The sequence below is a fragment of the Aegilops tauschii genome, chromosome 6 (genome assembly GCF_002575655.3).
Source record: "Aegilops tauschii subsp. strangulata cultivar AL8/78 chromosome 6, Aet v6.0, whole genome shotgun sequence".
Classification (NCBI taxonomy): Eukaryota; Viridiplantae; Streptophyta; class Magnoliopsida; order Poales; family Poaceae; genus Aegilops; species Aegilops tauschii.
Window position 1 is genome coordinate 13,201,211 of NC_053040.3, and position 18,784 is coordinate 13,219,994.

The 18,784-nt window shown below is 42.8% G+C and overlaps 1 protein-coding gene across 1 annotated transcript; it reads right to left on the reverse strand.

Moving 5' to 3' along the window:
- Window positions 1-6,027: 6,027 nt before the first annotated feature.
- On the reverse strand, window positions 6,028-8,738 carry LOC109784580 (large ribosomal subunit protein mL102 (rPPR5)). The gene has a single exon (XM_020343182.4). It carries the CDS (start codon window positions 8,678-8,680, stop codon window positions 6,389-6,391), a length of 2,292 nt encoding a protein of 763 aa, XP_020198771.1. The 5' UTR covers window positions 8,681-8,738; the 3' UTR covers window positions 6,028-6,388.
- Window positions 8,739-18,784: the final 10,046 nt, after the last annotated feature.

Below are 18,784 nucleotides of genomic sequence, written 5' to 3' on the forward strand. Positions count from 1 at the left end.
AAGAAAAAATTATGAGAATGGAGTCTTCTAAATTGAGAGCATGTCGTCTGCTCATGGTTTTTTTTATCATAACTCCGTAACGCCATTGTAATTTTGAAGTCTTCAAAATTCCCCAAGGCCAGGGAAGAACAGACGACAGTTTGGTCAATGAGGGAGAGAAAAACAGAGGAAGCATAATAATGTCACTAAACATTACTGATAAGTATAGGCTAAAGTTTCCATGTCTATCTTTAAAATGTGATTGAACTATGCTAAATTTGAACCATGTTTGTAATTAAAGCTATATTGTATATTTTTTGATATACATTACACCTTAATGATAAATTTAACCCTATTCCCATTAATTTGAGGAGCCCCGCTTTGGTAGACCCCCTCACAAAACGTATAAAGGGTAATATAGACCTTTGTCAAATCGTATCTAGTTTCGTATGCATGATGGGTAACCCGTCCATACATACGTCATGCAAGTACCCTTCCGGCCTGGGCCGGCCCACTAACACCCTTTTGTTCTCTTCTATTAAAGTTCAAAAAATACGCAAGCACCTGCTTCCGAACTCGAAACCTCTAGCCATCGTATGAAAAGTGGTAACCAACATACCACCTTAACTCTTGTGATCATTATGATATGACACACTGCTCTTAGTTAAAAACAGGGCTGCCCATCAGACTATAGAGGTCCAATATTTTAATATGGCCCGCACATGGTTTGTTGGTTTGGATCCTCGATCCTTAATTCATTGCTCTAGTTAATCTTCCGCTAAACACGTCCGCTACATGTGCACCCTCTCGTTGCTTTCTAATTTAGTGCTTCCTGATTGAACGTACGCATCAACATATGGTAGATTTATAGTACTTGAAAAAAAAAAGATTTATAGTACTTGACCATTAGCCGGAAATTGCTTCCCATAAATCACGCCAAATTTCCTTTATTATAAAAAAATCTAGTAAGTTGTGATTTGCTTCACACATACAAATATAAGAGAATAATTATTATTCGAGGGACGTGGAGTAGCTGCTCCTAAGCTCAAATGCACCCTGATGAACAGCAAATCGAAAAAATACTAAAAAAGTTATGATTTTTCTTTGTAAACTCTGAGAAATGCTCTATATGCTTGCCATAGTTCAGCACAAAATAACATTCGTGGAAACCGTGACAAAAAACAAACAAAATCAATGCTACAGAAATGCTAGTTTTATAAAACATTTTGAAGTACTTTTTTTTTGCCACGACTTCCACGAATGTTGATCAGGTAGGTGAGAAGGGTCCGTTTTGGAGCACCTCATTTCTCGACATCCTTTAAATGGCCTCAATTTTTTTTCATGGCCTTGTATGGCCAATTCAAAGCAGCATGCCAAATTGTTTACGTATTCGACAAGTTTTGCATTTTCTAGATTTTTCTCCTTATAAAAGCCGATAAATGGCCGGGCATGTCGCAACTTGCATATGATGTAGAACTCTGTTCAAACCGGGCATGGATTCCTATCATGGGCATGTCCACCTGCTTGCAAAAGTTAGGGTCATTTGAAGGATGTCCAAAAAATAGATCATATGCAATGGATGGTGTTCGGGTAAGCATTTGAAAGCACGTTGGTTTCCGACATCCATCAAATGACAATCTAGAATATTTTTTAAAGTTGTAAACAATATTTGGAAAAAGGAACTTTTTTGGTTTTCAAACAATATTTCAAAATTTTAAACATGTTTAAAAAAGAAATATTAAAGTTCAAAAAAGAAAGAGACATGAATAAACGAAAAAACAGAAATTTTCGTTGTTTCGCATTATATGAACATGGAGCAAATATCATAAGCATATATGAAAGCAGTGTGACTAAAGCAAAGATTATGTATATTAGGGAAGCATATTTTCTATCAAATTGACTCACTTTAGATCGAAGTAAAGTTCAGTGGCGTCAGAAGTAACAAGGCCAAGTAACACCAAAAGTAAAATATGCTTCTTGATGGAAAATAATACTCCCTCCGTCCCAAAATAAGTGACTCAAGTAAAGCTAGTACAAACTTGAGTCACTTATTTTGAAACGGAGGGACCGAGGGAGTAGAAAATTGATACAACATTTTGTTTCTGAACAAATAATAATGAACAAATAGTTACATTGGACATAAAACTTTATTCAATGGAAGCAAATTTAACATGTACGGGGTGCAAACTTTAGAAGGAAAGAAAGAAAAGTCTATCCAGTACAAAATAAGAGAATATGTCGTAGCTTGATTTGTGGGTCTGATTAGTTTGAGAAACAGAATGACAAGGAAAGCAAGCTAGACCCACGCTCCATTCCAACTAACCGTGATTTTTTGGGATCAATTAATTCTAGGAAGCAGATAAACGGGACCAATTAATTCCTTGATGCAGATTCGAAGGTGAAAAGACCCGGCCAGGTCTGATGCAACGCTACCTGAACCATATCGATGTCTTATATGTTTCGTACTTATTAACATCATTAGTGGCAGTGTAGCTGAGTGGTAAGAAGCATAATTAGTAGGACGGGGTTAGGAGTTCGATTCCTCGTGCATGCTTTCTCTCATTTTTCTCAGGATTTTTATATCGCGCTTTTATAAATAGTATAAGTGCCCTTGCCTCCGGTGGGCCGGCCCAGTCGGCACAGGAGGTCTCTATACGGGTGTACTTTCGAAAAGGACCATCGAGCCTTTTATTATGAAAGGGTATAGGGTAATCTGAGTCGTCAATGTGTTTAGGGGGGTCTACTGAAGCAGAAGTGTAATTTGAAAAGATGGAGGTAGGAAACAAGAGCCCGCCCGCCGTCGTCGGTCGCGTTGTACATCGTCGTCTCGTTGCGAGGCCCTCATTTTGACAATGAAAATGCATGGGTGTCTCTGCGACATTAGTGTGGCTATGGCAATAGAATATGCCACTCGCTCCAATGAATGGCATCTCATCATGTTTTTTCAGTGCGGTGACACAAGTGAGAGGAATGAATGTATTAGAAAGGATCCGCCTAATGTGTTGTCGCCGGGGCTGTTCCAACCAAACTTTACTTGGTATGGGATGAAACCGCTTACCTATGATCTTTGGTACAACATATACGGCATTGTGTATTGATTGATACCGTAGTGATCAATATATGCACTACTAATTAGTAGTAGTATTTCTCTGCAAAATCTTGCCCGGGAAGCTTAGTTACCGTATCAAAAGAAGAAAATTTGAATGTGTTGCTTTGTTGAGGTGCCGCATATATATAGAGAATAGAAAGAAGAAAGAAAGGTAAGGTAAGGTGCAGTTGGATACTTGGATTTAGTGCCACGTGGCGTCTTTTGCAGCCTTTTTTTTCCCTATACCATATACCAAACCAACGGCGGTAGATTTGGCAAGAGAGAGAGAGACGGAGGCGAGAAACACGAGCCCGCGCGGCGTCGTGGATCGCGTTGCGTTGCATGTCCGTGGTCGTCTCGTTGCGACATGGCGATTTGACAGTGACAGGACCACGCGCCTTGCTTCCATGGGGACGGCGTATCCGCAAGTGCACAAGGCACGTCACATGCGAATACAGGAGACGCCGGAGACGACGAGCTGCTGGCATCCAATCAGACCCATACCGTAGCAGCGCTGCATGGCGCCCAGTGACAAAGATCCAAGCAAGGGTTGGCACTCTGAATCTGAGGCTGCCATTTGAAGCTCAAGCAAGCACAGCAGACCGCTAGTGAGCGAGAGAAGAACAGAGGAAGCACGTCATGCAGCGACAAGACGGGCAGCATTTACCAACCTGGAAACCAAGATGCATCATGTTCACAAGGCCACGCAGCCATGATCTTTTTGACTGATAATGACCTGCAGATATAATTCAGACATATTTTCAAGCCACAAAGAACCTTGATTATGTGCACCGTTGGTCTAGCAGATACTCCTATAAAGCGAGCACATTCAAGGGCAAAAAACACGAGTCACCTCTTGAAAATTGGCACCACATGGCAACACTGCACCGACAGCGACGACACCGCACGCTCGCGTATATGCACAAAAAAGAAGAGCAGACCGCTAGTGACAGACAATGAAGGTGCATCGTATTCGAAGTCCATCACTGAAAATTTCCCCACTGCTCAGGGGCACATATCTAGCTTAGGCTTGCCAGAAGAACAGTCACGAAAAGTTTGAGCAGGGATACTTGTCCCACAATTATTTTCCCAGCTACAAAGAAGTCATCCGGAGAATGCTAAAATAGGGCTGCAACCAGAGTTTAAATGACAGACAATGGGTAGCCCATCTACCTACTACTACCTCTGTTTATAAATATAAGACGTTTTGGCAGTTCAAAATGAACTGCCAAAACGTCTTATATTTAGGAACAGAGGGAGAATGTACTAGCATGGTTCTCTCTGTATAAAAAAAATGGTCGCATCAAAATATGTAGACCGGGGCACAAGTGCACTTCAAAATTTCTCGTGACAACACGACACGCTTGCTCGCATGCAAACATAAGGGGACAGCAGATCAGCGGTGAGAGCTCAACCAAAGCAAAAAACTGATAGTAGTATATGCTTCTAATGGAAATTCCTGTGGAAATATCTCGTGATGTTGTGGTGGACCAGAGTTATGCAAATTGCAAGGTCCAGAAATCTCCATCCACTACAAAACATGACACATGTGAATGCGGGGGACTAGATGCTATCCAACCAAACCACAGGACAGAAAGATCAGCAAGAATCCAAGAGGTTTGAAGCTGATGCTGCAAGTTGACAGCACAGGTGGAGCAAAAAGGAAAACAAATTGATGGATTTTTACTGCATACAAGAGAAAAATGAGAGGAGAAAGAAAAAAAAAAGACTGGAAAGGTCATGGCCTCATGGGGCACCAAGAGTAAGCAACAGCAAAATATGGCTTGGAGAGCAAAGAAAGATATCAAAAACCGAATTGGAATGGAGTCTTCATGCGGTTCATAACCTAGTTTGTACCAATCTGCCGCAATGGCCTCATACTGATAGCCAGAGAAGACATGCAGCAGTTTTCACGGGGGGAAAGGAGAAACGAACAGAGAAAGGGTTGGTACACAGCAACACAAGATGGGCATGGAAACGAGGAAGATGCATATCATATTCGAAGCACATCAATCAAGGATACTCATCATGCGCACAAATAAAAAAAATTCAAAGCTGCTCGTACGCACGGGATCTAGTTCACACTTGCAAACACAATGGGCAAGAACAGTTTTGAGCAGAGATGGTTTGTCACAATGATTGTTCTTTCCAGCAAATCAGTCACCCAGAAGTCAGCACAGGATTAAACGGGGTTGGTGGCCTGAGTTTAAATGGCAAAAAAATGAGTAGCTTCTCCACCACTTCAAATATTATGTACTACTACAAGCTAATGGTCAAATCAAAACTGCTAGGTTGGAGCACAAGTGTGCCGGAAAATGCAATTAGGGATACGCCAAATTATTACTAGTAATCTGGAGGTAAATCAAGAACAGAATATTTACGCTTCTAACAGAAATGGGTCAAAATATACATATTATCTTCTGCATAAAATTCTATCTGACAATTCACGAACCGAGCAAAATATCAAGAAACAAAACAAAACCAAGATGTATGGAAACGAAAGATGCATCGTATTCATAGCACATCACTGAATATTTCTCCACTGCTCAAAGGCACAGCACGTATCTAGCTTACGCTAGCAGGTACAGTACACATGAATAGTTCAGAAGGGTGCTTGTCCCATAATTATTTTTGCGGCATCAAAGAAGTCATCCAGCAAATGCTATAGGGCTGCAACCTGAGTTTAAATGACTAAACAATGGGTAGCATCAAGTATACTGGACTGGAGAACAAGTGCACAGCAAAATGCTAACAAAAGGAGGCAATTAAGAACCAGATATTATCACTTCAAACAGAAATGGATCAAAGAATACATATTATATTACTGCATAATTTTAATCTGACACTTCACCAATCCAGCAAATTATAATGGCATAAAACAAACGACAAGGTTGTTATGAACATCACAACATCTGCTATAAACATCCACACAATTAACATGTTGAAAGAACAAAAGCATAAAAGACATGGATCAAATTCTTCCTTTAGTAACATGCCAAAACAAAACAAAATTCTGGGCTTCTCTTCAGTAGAGCCACTTATAAATGACGACGTAACAGCATGTTATGGATGTAATTTCTCAACTAAATTCATAAGAAGTACATCTGCCTAAATTATTGAACATGTTTTCTTTTCCAAGAAAATGGCACATGATTAAATCAGGGATTTCATGAGAAAGGTAAATTTACCTATCCTTCTTGTCTTCTAGGATGAAATCCCAATCTGACAGATGGCCCAACAAGCATTAATAAAACAAACAAACTGCTGTTTTCTTCGATTCAGAAAGGAAAATAGGACCATTTCATGAACCCAGAAACCTCCCTATGCACCCATGGCAGACTTCTTGCCCCTCTTGGATGTTGATGATCCATTCTCGGCCAAGATCCTAGACAAAATGTCAGCTTGCTTTGAGTATCCTCCTGCTTTTAAGCTATCCATCAAAGCATCGCAACCCTTCTGGTCTACAACGCCTCCTTTGTGCTTGATCTTGCAGAGCATGGAGTAGGCTGGCAATGTCTTCTCCTCAGTGTACAGGGCTTCCAGGACTCTGTCATAGGTTGAGAAGCTAACTTCAAAGTCGCGGTCCAACGCAAAATCAGCCAGCTTTTGTGCCTCCATCACTTTGTCCTTCTCACAAAGGGCAGCTAGCAGCTTATCCAGATCAGGCATACAGCCATTTTCCACAATCAGATTGACGCGACCAATCGCCTCCTCCACATGACCCCTCATGAAGAGAGCCTCCACAATCTTATTTGCCATATCCATGTTCTCGGTAATCCCCTTCTCGATCATACTCTTCATGACCCTGCTTGCGGTCTGAACCCGGCCATCGTTGAAAAGCGCCACCATGACAGACTGGAACAGGGCTGGCCTTGGTAAGTGACCATGTTCCATCATGCTGTCCAATGCTGTCTTTGCATCAGCTGACTCATTCTTCTTGAGGAAGCTATCAATAAGCAGTGCGTGCGAATGGGGGTCAGTAGGGACGCCACGGCGTGTCATAATGGCAAGAATCTCCTTTGCAGCCTCCAGCGCACCTTCCTTTGCATGCCCACGGATAAGACTGTTGAATGCAGACTTGTCATCCACACCTTTCTTCATCAGCTGCCTGAAGAACGTTTCAGCCTTGTTGGTATTCCCATTGTTGCACAGATACTCAATCACTGGATTATAGGCCGGTGCTTCCAGCACTGGACTCTTTGGGCTAAGCAGTGTGCCCTTCTCTAGAAGCTCATCGAGCACCTGCACAGCACCATCACACTTACCACCTGCACACAAGCTCTCCATCAACACACCATACTGCCTCGGATCCACCAGGACATGCTTGAACTGCCCGCTCTTCTTATGCACCTCCAACGCACCATCCAAATCCCCAGCTTTGCACAATGTCGACACGAGCCTCAGAAACACCGATTTGTCCTTTGGCGTGAGTCGTCGCTCCGCCATCTCCGCCACTGCCTTCCGGGCCTCCGCAGCCTTCCCCTCGTCATCGCAAAGCCCTGGCATCAACGCAGCAAACGTCTTCTCGCTCAACCTCAGACCCTTCTCCCCCATCTCAGTGAACAACCCCACTGCCTCCTCAACCTTGTTCGCCTCGACATATCCCTTGATCATGACATTGTATGAGATCGAGTTCCGTTCAAACCCAGCGCCCGGCATTTCATCAAACACCTTCCGTGCACTCTCCAGATCGCCTTTCCGCACCCAGGCATTGAGCAGGGTGTTATAGGTGGTCACATCCGGCGTCACCCCGTGGCCCTTCATGTCCCCAAACACCCTCACGGCGGACTCCATCTTCTTGCACAGGCCGAACCCCCAGATGAGCGTGTTGTAGGTGGACAGGGTGGGGGCGACGCCGTCGGCGATCATGGCGTTGTAGATCCGCCTGGCCATGGCCTCGCGGCCGCGGCAGAGGATGACCTTGAGCACGGCGTTGTAGGAGAGCGCGGTGCGGGTGATGCCGAGGTCGGGCATGAGGCGGAAGAGCTTGACGGCCTCCTGCGGGATGCCGGCCCTGCCGTAGGCGGCGACGAGGGCGGCCACGGTGGCCTCGTCGGGGGCGACGGAGAAGGACGGCATGGTCTCGAGGAGGATGCAGCGGGCGTGGTTGAGCATGCCCTTGGAGGCGAGGACCGGGACGAGGAGCGCGAAGGTGGCCGGCTCCGGGCGGAACCCGGCCCGGCGGTACGCGAAGCGGAAGAACTGGAGCGCGAGGTCGGCGCGGTCCGCGGCGGCCGCGGCGGAGATCACGCCGTGCACGACCGGCGCCGAGAGCGCCGGGCAGAGCAGGCGCACCGAGTTCTCCATCCGGGTCGTCCACTTGCGGCGCCGGATCATGTGGAGGATCGTCTCGTGCAGGGGCTCCTCCTCCCGCGGGGCGCGGGCCGGGGCCGGATCCCCGGCCTCCGTGGCCGCTGCTGCCGCCGGGGCTTCATCCGGGGTCTCCACGGCGGATGCGGCTGGCGGAGCTGCATCGACCGCCGGGGCGGGGGTGTCGACGGTTGCGGTTGAGGAGCAGAAGGCGTGGCGGAGGTGGATGGGGGTGGGGGTGGGGGCGTGGGGGGTGCGGAAGAGGAGCGGGAGGAGGGGGGTGCGGAGGTGGCGGCGCGCCATGGCTGCGGGGAGGTTTGGAGCGGCGGTGAGGGGAGACGAGGGTTTAGAATGGGAGCCAAGTGTGGGATGGAGTGGCCGGAAATGTGTGATGGCGGGCTGGGTTAGCCGGGCCGTGCGATGGGCCGAGAGCTATATGGCCTTTTTGTTGTTGCCCTCCTTCCTGAAATCACAGACATGTTTCTCAAAAAAAAATGTTAAGGATTGACATGCGGTCATCCTTGAGTGTAACACATGGCAAAGTGTGTGTGTGGGCCTTCCGAGAGGATGATGCGGTCGTCCCCATGTATGGCGACGAGGCCTCGGTTCCAAAGTTATGGCTGTTTAACTTGTGCAGTACACTGAAGCAAGATCAGTTTTATCGAGGTCCTTGTGACGCTCTGGGCGATTTGGTGGGCAAGACGCAAGGCGATTCATGAGAACGAGTATCAGAGTTCATTGTCCACACACCTCTTTATCAGCAGGTTTCTATACGAAGTTAGGGGACCAAAAACACCGGCTAAGCATGCAGGACAGCGGCCAGAAAGGGGAGTTCGCAAATGGTTTCCCCCAGCGCAAGGAGAAGCAAAGCTTAATGCAGATGGGGCTTTAGCCAAATCCACGAATAGGGGAGCGGCCGGGGTGGTTTCCCGAGATGAAGATGGAAAATTTCTGGGCGCTTCTGCTGTTGTATTTGAATGGGCAATGAGTCTGCTGATGATTGAAGCATATGCTTGTGAAGAAGCTTTTGCTCTTAGAGAAGACCTAGGTCTTGCCAGGATTAGATTTGCTTTGGATTGCTTGGAGCTGGTAAATGATCTACACATGGAAAACAACAGAGGAAATTATTGCATAATTTTTCTTGAGATCAAGGACAACGAGTTAAAGTTTTTGGCATGTGAAATATGCTATGAGCAGCCCACATGTATTGAGGAGGCTCACAAATTAGCTAGAATGGCGACCTCACTCGAGGTTGACCCGCATGTTTGGTTATGTAATCCTCCCCCAACCATCTGTATTCCTTTGAACTTTGAAGTTTGAATAAAGTGCGATGTTACTTCTAAAAAAAGTTAAGGTTTGACAAGCCCTCAAAAAGATTTAAGGGTTGAGAAATGACGCATTGTATGTGTCACTTACTTGTCCATTTTGGGAGTTTTTTTCATAGGTTTTGTTTATTCAAAACAGTTTATCCACTGAATCATGCGTCCAAATTTCGGCTCGTTTTGACATTTGGATTTCCCGCATCGAGTTCTTCAAACTAGATCCATGTTAATAAGTTTTGACTATTTTCTCATAAAAAATAAAAAAGCTGGAAAGCGGAAAAAAGAAAAAATAAGTAATACCAAAAAAGGAAAAAAAACTAAAACCTAGAAGCATGGTTGTGGTTTTCACTTTTATTTAGAAGCATAGTTGTGCTTCTCGCGGAAGCAAATATGCGCTTCTCGAGAAAGCACATTGTTTTTATGCTTCTCAGGAAGTAAAGTTGTGCTTCCAAAAAAACAAACCTATGCTTCTCGTGGAAGCACAGATTTTTCCCTTTTTCGAGAAGCACATCTATGCTTTCTCGCGGTGCTTCTCAAGTAAGCACAACTTTTCCCCTTTCTGAGAAGTACATGTGTGCTTCTCATGGAAGCAAATATGTGCTTCTCGGGGAAAAATATGCTTCCATGAGAAGCAAATATGTACTCTTGGAAGCACAACTTTTTTTCCCGAGAAACAAAGTTTGCGAAAGAAAATTCGTGCTTCTATGAGAAGCAAATATGTGATTCTTGTGAAAGTATGGATTTTTTTCCGAAAAGCGCAGGTGTGTTTCACAAAGAAAATATAACCATGTGAAAATCGGAAGCCGAAAAAATCTCATCTAAAACTCAAAAGGGCATACACAAAATAAAAACGAATCCGGAGAGAGCGCCCATCACACAGCATGTGGCGGTGGCTGGACACACCATTTGGCAGGCTCCTAGGGCATCAAAAGTGACCCCCCCCCCCCCCCCCCCCCACGAGGTCCCCCGAAGGGGTAACCTCTGGTTAGTTGCTACCCCAAAAAAATATAAACAGATCCACGTTGCAACATAGCCATAGTTTGGATAAAATTCTTGTTGTTCTATCCCTGTTCCTGGTGCGGTCCTCATGGCCGACATGACACATATTGAGGAGTTTGTGGTGCTTTTGTCATCGAAAAACACATGCAAAGCTTCAGACATCCCCAACAGTAAAATAAATCCCTACCATTCAACCTCAGGTGGAGCATTATGGACGAGTTGTTTGAGTACATGGATGTATAGACGTACACTTATTTTTCTTTCTATAAAAACAAACATATAGATACATTTGTTAAACTATATAGGTTTAACTTTTTTTTGAAAGAAGGATAACTCCCGGCCAAAAAAAAGGACGTCAGATTTCGGGCAGAACAAGGCCAACGCAGCCGCCTCCTCCTCCACCACCAAAAAAGCTAGGGTTTGTGCCTCTCGCCGGCTCCGCCGCAGGTCTGCCTCGTCTCCGGTGGCCCTAGGGCCATGGAGGCGAGGTGGATCCTGGCAAGGGCCGGCGAGAGGGCACCGTTGTTAGTCATTCCTTTCAGATTCGTTAGGGTTTGTGTCCTGCTCAGGAAGACGAGACGGCGGCGGCTCCCTGAAGATGGAATAAAGGTCTCCCCGCCTAGCCCCCGTTCTAGTGGTGCGTCTAGCATCATTGGTGGGCGTGTGGAGGTGTGTCTCCGGCACATCTATCCTCGGTGGATTTGCTCGGATCTGGTTGTTTTTCGTCTATGTTCGTGTGTTGTCGGATTGGATCGTTTCGATCTATGTTATCCTTCATCGGCGGCGGTTGCTGTTCTGGTGGGCTGGTCCTATGGGGCCTTAGCACGACGACTTCCCGACTGTCTACTATAACAAGTTGTGCCCGACTCCGGTGAGGGAGGGGCGATGACAGCGGCGCGCCTTCGGCACACTTCAGTGCTTGTAGTCGTCGCTAGGTGGTCTATGGACCTGGATGTAATTTTTATTATTTCTGGTGTTCATTGTACTGGCATGATTGAAGATGAATAGATCGAAAGTTTTTTGCAAAAAAAAAAGATAACTCCCGGCCTATGCATCGAGTGATGCATATAGCCAAATTTTAGTATTTATTATTTAAAATCCAGCAGCCGAACAACATCGACCCGAAAAAAATGAGGTCGCATGCCTCGCGACAATAACTCCACTAGACAACCACTAAACCTATGATAAAAGACAAACTCAAAAAAAATACACAACTCCTAGACTACGCCTTGAAGAAGGAACCACTCCATGTGCACCGATGATGACGAGTCCAAGCCAACGTTGATCTTGCGATTCTCATCCCCAAAGCCAAACTTCAATCCACCACCTTCAGCAAAGACACGAAATAAAACACCGCCACCAACACATAAAACACGTAATTATTCTCTACTCCCTCTGTATCAAAATATAAAACTTTTTTTGACACTATCATAGTGTCCAAAAGTATCTTATATTTTGATACGGATAGGGTATCTAATTGCAGTTAAGCTCCAGAAATCAGAAGAACATTTTTTTACCTCCCATGTAACAACATATCCCCGTGAAAATCTCTTCGTGGTTGCATCCTTTCTCCTACCTATCTACTCTATTGGAAATTGTAGCCCCGTGGATCACATGACTATAGATCACCATCGATAGGAATTGCCCTCCCGTGGATCAGCATCAACGTTCTTGCTCATGGAAGGAGATCCTCGTACTTCATCTTCCATGGGTATGTTGCTGGTCCTCAAATATGCAAATTATCAGTACTTTATCGTATGGAGGAGACAAAATTAAGCAAGAATAAACAAATAGTTCAATCTATGATGAACATACTTTTAACATATCAATAATAAAGCTACCTTTTAATTTGACTATAAGCATGAGGAGAATTTAGCACGGATTGCAACAAGGAAATACAATCTATTAAAGAGCAATTATCATAATTAAATTCCTTGAAATCCAAAATAATGGGTTCATTAATATCTAATGTTTTGATCTCTTCAATCCCACTTTTATCAATTTTAGCATCAAGATCTAAAAACTCTGAATTTCTGGAACGCCTTCTAGGTAAAGGTGGATCATATTCAGTCCCATCATTATCAAGATTCATATTGCAAAACAAATATTTAATAGGGGACACATCAATAACTTTTAGATCTTCATCTTTATTTTCAAAGTTCTCCGGCTTAGCGGCCATCTTATTAACTAAGGTGGCCTGCTTATCTGAAATTTCAGCTATTAACTTCTCAAGATGAGCAATTTGGGATCTCAAACCATCAAATTCTTTAGACATATCATCGAGCTCTTTATTCATATAACTCATAAAGCTTTTTTGTTCCTTAAGCTCGTTTCTAAAGAAATTGTTATGTTCAAATTGTAAGACCATGAAACTCCTAACGTTGCTTTCGATCTCTTCTAGCCTTTTAAGGTGGGGATCACCAAATCTTGGTAGAGCCATCGAGACAAACAAGCAATCCAACACACAAGCAAACAAGAAGCAAGCGAAAAAGTCGAAATGAAAAGAGAGGGCGAATAAAACGGCAAGGGTGAAGTGGGGGAGAGGAAAACGAGAGGCAAATGGCAAATAATGTAATGCGGGAGATAAGGGTTTGTGATGGGTACTTGGTATGTTGACTTTTGCGTAGCCTCCCGGGCAACGGCGCCAGAAATCCTTCTTGCTACCTCTTGAGCACTGCGTTGGTTTTCCCTTGAAGAGGAAAGGGTGATGCAGCAAAGTAGCGTAAGTATTTCCCTTAGTTTTTGAGAACCAAGGTATCAATCCAGTAGGAGGCCACACACGAGTCCCTCGCACCTACACAAACAAATAAATCCTCGCAACCAACATGATAAGGGGTTGTCAATCCCTACACGGTCACTTACGAGAGTGAGATCTGATAGATATGATAAGATAATATTTTTGGTATTTTTATGTTAAAGATGCAAAGTAAAATAGAAGCAAAATAAAAGGCAACGGAAATAGCTTGTTGATGGGAGATTAATATGATGGAAAATAGACCCGGGGGCCATAGGTTTCACTAGTGGCTTCTCTCAAGAACATAAGTATTACGGTGGGTGAACAAATTACTGTTGAGCAATTGACAGAACTGAGCATAGTTATGAGAATATCTAGGTATGATCATGTATATAGGCATCACGTCCGAGACAAGTAGACCGACCCATGCCTGCATCTACTACTATTACTCCACACATCGACCGCTATCCAGCATGCATCTAGAGTATTAAGTTCATAAGAACAGAGTAACGCTTTAAGCAAGATGACATGATGTAGAGGGATAAACTCATGCAATATGATATAAACCCCATCGTGTTATCCTCGATGGCAATAATACAATACGTGCCTTGCTGCCCCTACTGTCACTGGGAAAGGACACCGCAAGATTGAACCCAAAGCTAAGCACTTCTCCCATTGCAAGAAAGATCAATCTAGTAGGCCAAACCAAACTGATAATTCGAAGAGACTTGCAAAGATAACCAATCATACATAAAAGAATTCAGAGAAGATTCAAATATTGTTCATAGATAAACTTGATCATAAACCCACAATTCATCGGTCTCAACAAACACACCGCAAAAGAATATTACATCGAATAGATCTCCACGAGAGAGGGGGAGAACATTATATTGAGATCCAAAAAGAGAGAAGAAGCCATCTAGCTAATAACTATGGACCCGAAGGTCTGAGGTAAACTACTCACACATCATCGGAGAGGCTATGGTGTTGATGTAGAAGCCCTCCGTGATCGATGCCCCCTCCGGTGGAGCTCCGGAGCAGGCCCCAAGATGGGATCTCACGGGTACAGAAGGTTGCGGCGGTGGAATTAGGTTTTTGGCTCCGTATCTGATAGTTTGGGGGTACGTGGGTATATATAGGAGGAAGGAGTACGTCGGTGGAGCAACAGGGGGCCCACGAGGGTGGAGGGCGCGCCCTGGGGGGTAGGCGCGCCCCCTACCTCGTGCCCTCCTGGTTGATGTCTTGACGTAGGGTCCAAGTCCTCTGGATCATGTTCGTTCCGAAAATCACGTTCCCGAAGGTTTCATTCCGTTTGGACTCCGTTTGATATTCTTTTTCCACGAAACTCTGAAATAGGCAAAAAACATCAATTCTGGGCTGGGCATCCGGTTAATAGGTTAGTCCCAAAAACAATATAAAAGTGTATAATAAAGCCCAATAATGTCCAAAACAGAATATAATATAGCATGGAACAATAAAAAATTATAGATACGTTGGAGACGTATCATGCATCCCCAAGCTTAATTCCTGCTCGTCCTCGAGTAGGTAAATGATAAAAACAGAATTTTTGATGTGGAATGCTACTTGGCATAATTTCAATATAATTCTTCTTATTGTGGCATGAATGTTCAGATTTGATATGATTCAAGATAAAAGTTTAATGTTGACATAAAAACAATAACACTTCAAGCATACTAACTAAGCAATTATGTCTTATCAAAATAACATAGCCAAAGCAAGTTATCCCTAAAAAATCATATTGTCAGGCTATGCTCCATCTTCCCCACACAAAATATTCATATCATGTACGACCCCGGTTTTGGCCAAGCAATTGGTTCATACTTTTAACGCGCTTCAGCCTTTTCAACTCTTACGCAATACATGAGCGCAAGCCATGGATATAGCACTATGGTGGAATAAGGTATAATGGTAGGGGTTATGTGGGAAGACAAAAAAGGAGAAAGTCTCACATAAACGAGGCTAATCAACGGGCTATGAAGATGCCCATCAATTGATGTTAATGCGAGGAGTAGGGATTGCCATGCAACGGATGCACTAGAGCTATAAGTATATGAAAGCTAAAAAAAAAACTAAGTGGGTGTGCATCCAACTTGCTTGCTCACGAAGACCTCGGGCATTTGAGGAAGCCCATCATTGGAATATACAAACCAAGTTCTATAATGAAATTTCCCACTAGTATATGAAAGTGACAAAATGAGAGATTCTCTATCATGAAGATCACAGTGCTACTTTGAAGCACAAGTGTGGTAAAAGGATAGTAACATTGTCCCTTCTCTCTTTTTCCCTCATCATTTTTTTATTTTATTTGGGCCTTTTCTCTTCTTCTTTTTATGGCCTCTTTTTTTATTTAGTCCGGAGTCTCATCCCGACTTGTGGGGGAATCATAGTCTCCATCATCCTTTCCTCTCTTGGGGCAATGCTCTAATAATGATGATCATCACACTTTTATTTACTTACAACTCATGAATTACAACTCAATATTTAGAACAAAATATGACTCTATATGAATGCCTGCGGCGGTGTACCGGGATATGCAATGAATCAAGAGCGACATGTATGAAAGAATTATGAACGGTGGCTTTGCCACAAATACAATGTCAACTACATGATCATGCAAAGCAATATGACAATAATGGAGTATGTCATGATAAATGAAACGGTGGAAAGTTGCATGGCAATGTATCTCGGAATGGCTATGGAAATGCCATGATAGGTAGGTATGGTGGCTGTTTTGAGGAAGATATAAGGAGGTTTATGTGTGATAGAGCATATCATATCACGGGGTTTGGATGCACCGGCGAAGTTTGCACCAACTCTCAAGGTGAGAAAGGGCAATGCGCGGTACCGAAAAGGCTAGAAAATTGCGGAAAGGTAAGTGTGCGTATAATCCATGGACTCACATTAGTCATAAAGAACTCATATACTTATTGCAAAAATTTATTAGCCCTCGAAGCAAAGTACTACTACGCATGCTCCTAGGGGAAGGGTTGGTAGGAGTTAACCATCGCGCGATCCCGACCGCCACACAAAGGAAGACAATCAACAAATACTTCATGCTCCGACTTCGTTACATAACGGTTCACCATACGTGCATGCTACGGGAATCACAAACTCCAACACATGTATTTTTCAATTCCACAATTACTCAACTAGCACAACTATGATATTACTACCTTTATATCTCAAAACAATTATCAAGCATCAAATTTCTCATGATATTAATTAAAGCAAATTACCATGCTATTTTAAGACTCTCAAAATAATATAAGTGAAGCATGAGAGATCAATAGTTTCTATAAAACAAATCCACCACCGTGCTCTAAAAGATATAAGTGAAGCACTAGAGCAAAAACTATATAGCTCAAAAAATATAAGTGAAACACATAGAGTATTCTAATAAATTCCGAATCAAGTGTGACTCTCTCAAAAGGTGTGTACAGCAAGGATGATTGTGGTAAACTAACAAATAAAGACTCAAATAATACAAGACGCTCCAAGCAAAACACATATCATGTGGTGAATAAAAATATAGCTCCAAGTAAAGTTACCGATGGAACTAGACGAAAGAGGGGATGCCTTCCGGGGCATCCCCAAGCTTTGGCTTTTAGGTGTCCTTAGATTATCTTGGGGTGCCATGGGCATCCCCAAGCTTAGGCTCTTGCCACTCCTTGTTCCATAATCCATCAAATCTTTCAGCCAAAACTTGAAAACTTCACAACACAAAACTCAGCAGAAAATCTCGTAAGCTCCGTTAGCGAAAGAAAACAAAAGACCACTTCAAGGTACTGTAATGAACTCATTCTTTATTTATATTTGTGTTAAACCTACTGTATTCCAACTTATCTATGGTTTATAAACTATTTTACTAGCCATGGATTCATCAAAATAAGCAAACAACACACGAAAAACAGAATCTGTCAAAAACAGAATAGTCTGTAGTAATCTGTAACTAACGCAAACTTCTGGAACTCCAAAAATTCAGCCAAAATAGGACGACCTAGACAATTTGTTTATTGATCAGAAGCAATTGGAGTCAATATTTTATCACGTTCTGGTGATTTTTAACAATTATTTTTGTGAACAGAAAGTTTTTGTCTTTTCCAGCAAGATCAAATAACTATCATCCAAGAAGATCCTATAGGTTAAACTTGGCACAAACACAAATTAAAACATAAAAACACATCTAACCAGAGGCTAGATCAAATATTTATTCCTAAACAGAAGCGAAAAGCAAAAAAACTAAAAATAAAATTGGGTTGCCTCCCAACATGCGCTATCGTTTAACGCCCCTAGCTAGGCATAAAAGCAAGGATAGATCTAGGTATTGCCATCTTTGGTAAGCAATCCATAAGTGGCTCTCACAATAGATTCATAAGGTAATTTTATTTTCATTCTAGGGAAGTGTTCCATGCCTTTCTTTAATGGAAATTGGAATCTAATATTCCCTTCCTTCATATCAATAATTGCACCAATCGTTCTAAGGAAAGGTTTACCAAGAATAATAGGACATGAAGGATTGCAATCTATGTGAAGAACAATAAAGTCTACGGGCACATAGTTCCTATTTCCAACAATAAGAACATCATTAATTCTTCCCATAGGTTTCTTAATAGTGGAATCCGCAAGGTGCAAGTTTAAAGAGCAATCATCAAATTCACGGAAACCTAATAAATCACATAAAGTTTTTGGAATCGTGGAAACACTAGCACCCAAATCACACAAAGCATAGCATTCATGATCTTTAATTTTAATTTTAATAGTAGGTCCCACTCATCATAAAGTTTTCTAGGGATAGAAACTTCCAACTCAAGTTTTTCTTCGTAAGATTGCATCAAAGCATCAACGATATGTTTGGTAAAGGCTTTATTTTGACTATAAGCATGAGGAGAATTTAGCACGGATTGCAACAAGGAAATACAATCTATCAAAGAGCAATTATCATAATTAAATTCCTTGAAATCCAAAATAGTGGGTTAATTAATATCTAATGTTTTGATCTCTTCAATCCCACTTTTATCAATTTTAGCATCAAGATCTAAAACCTCTGAATTTCTGGAACGCCTTCTAGGTAAAGGTGGATCATATTCAGTCCCATCATTATCAAGATTCATATTGCAAAACAAATATTTAATAGGGGACACATCAATAACTTTTAGATCTTCATCTTTATTTTCAAAGTTCTCCGGCTTAGCGGCCATCTTATTAACTGAGGTGGCCTGCTTATCTGAAATTTCAGCTATTAACTTCTCAAGATGAGCAATTTGGGATCTCAAACCATCAAATTCTTTAGACATATCATCGAGCTCTTTATTCATATAACTCATAAAGCTT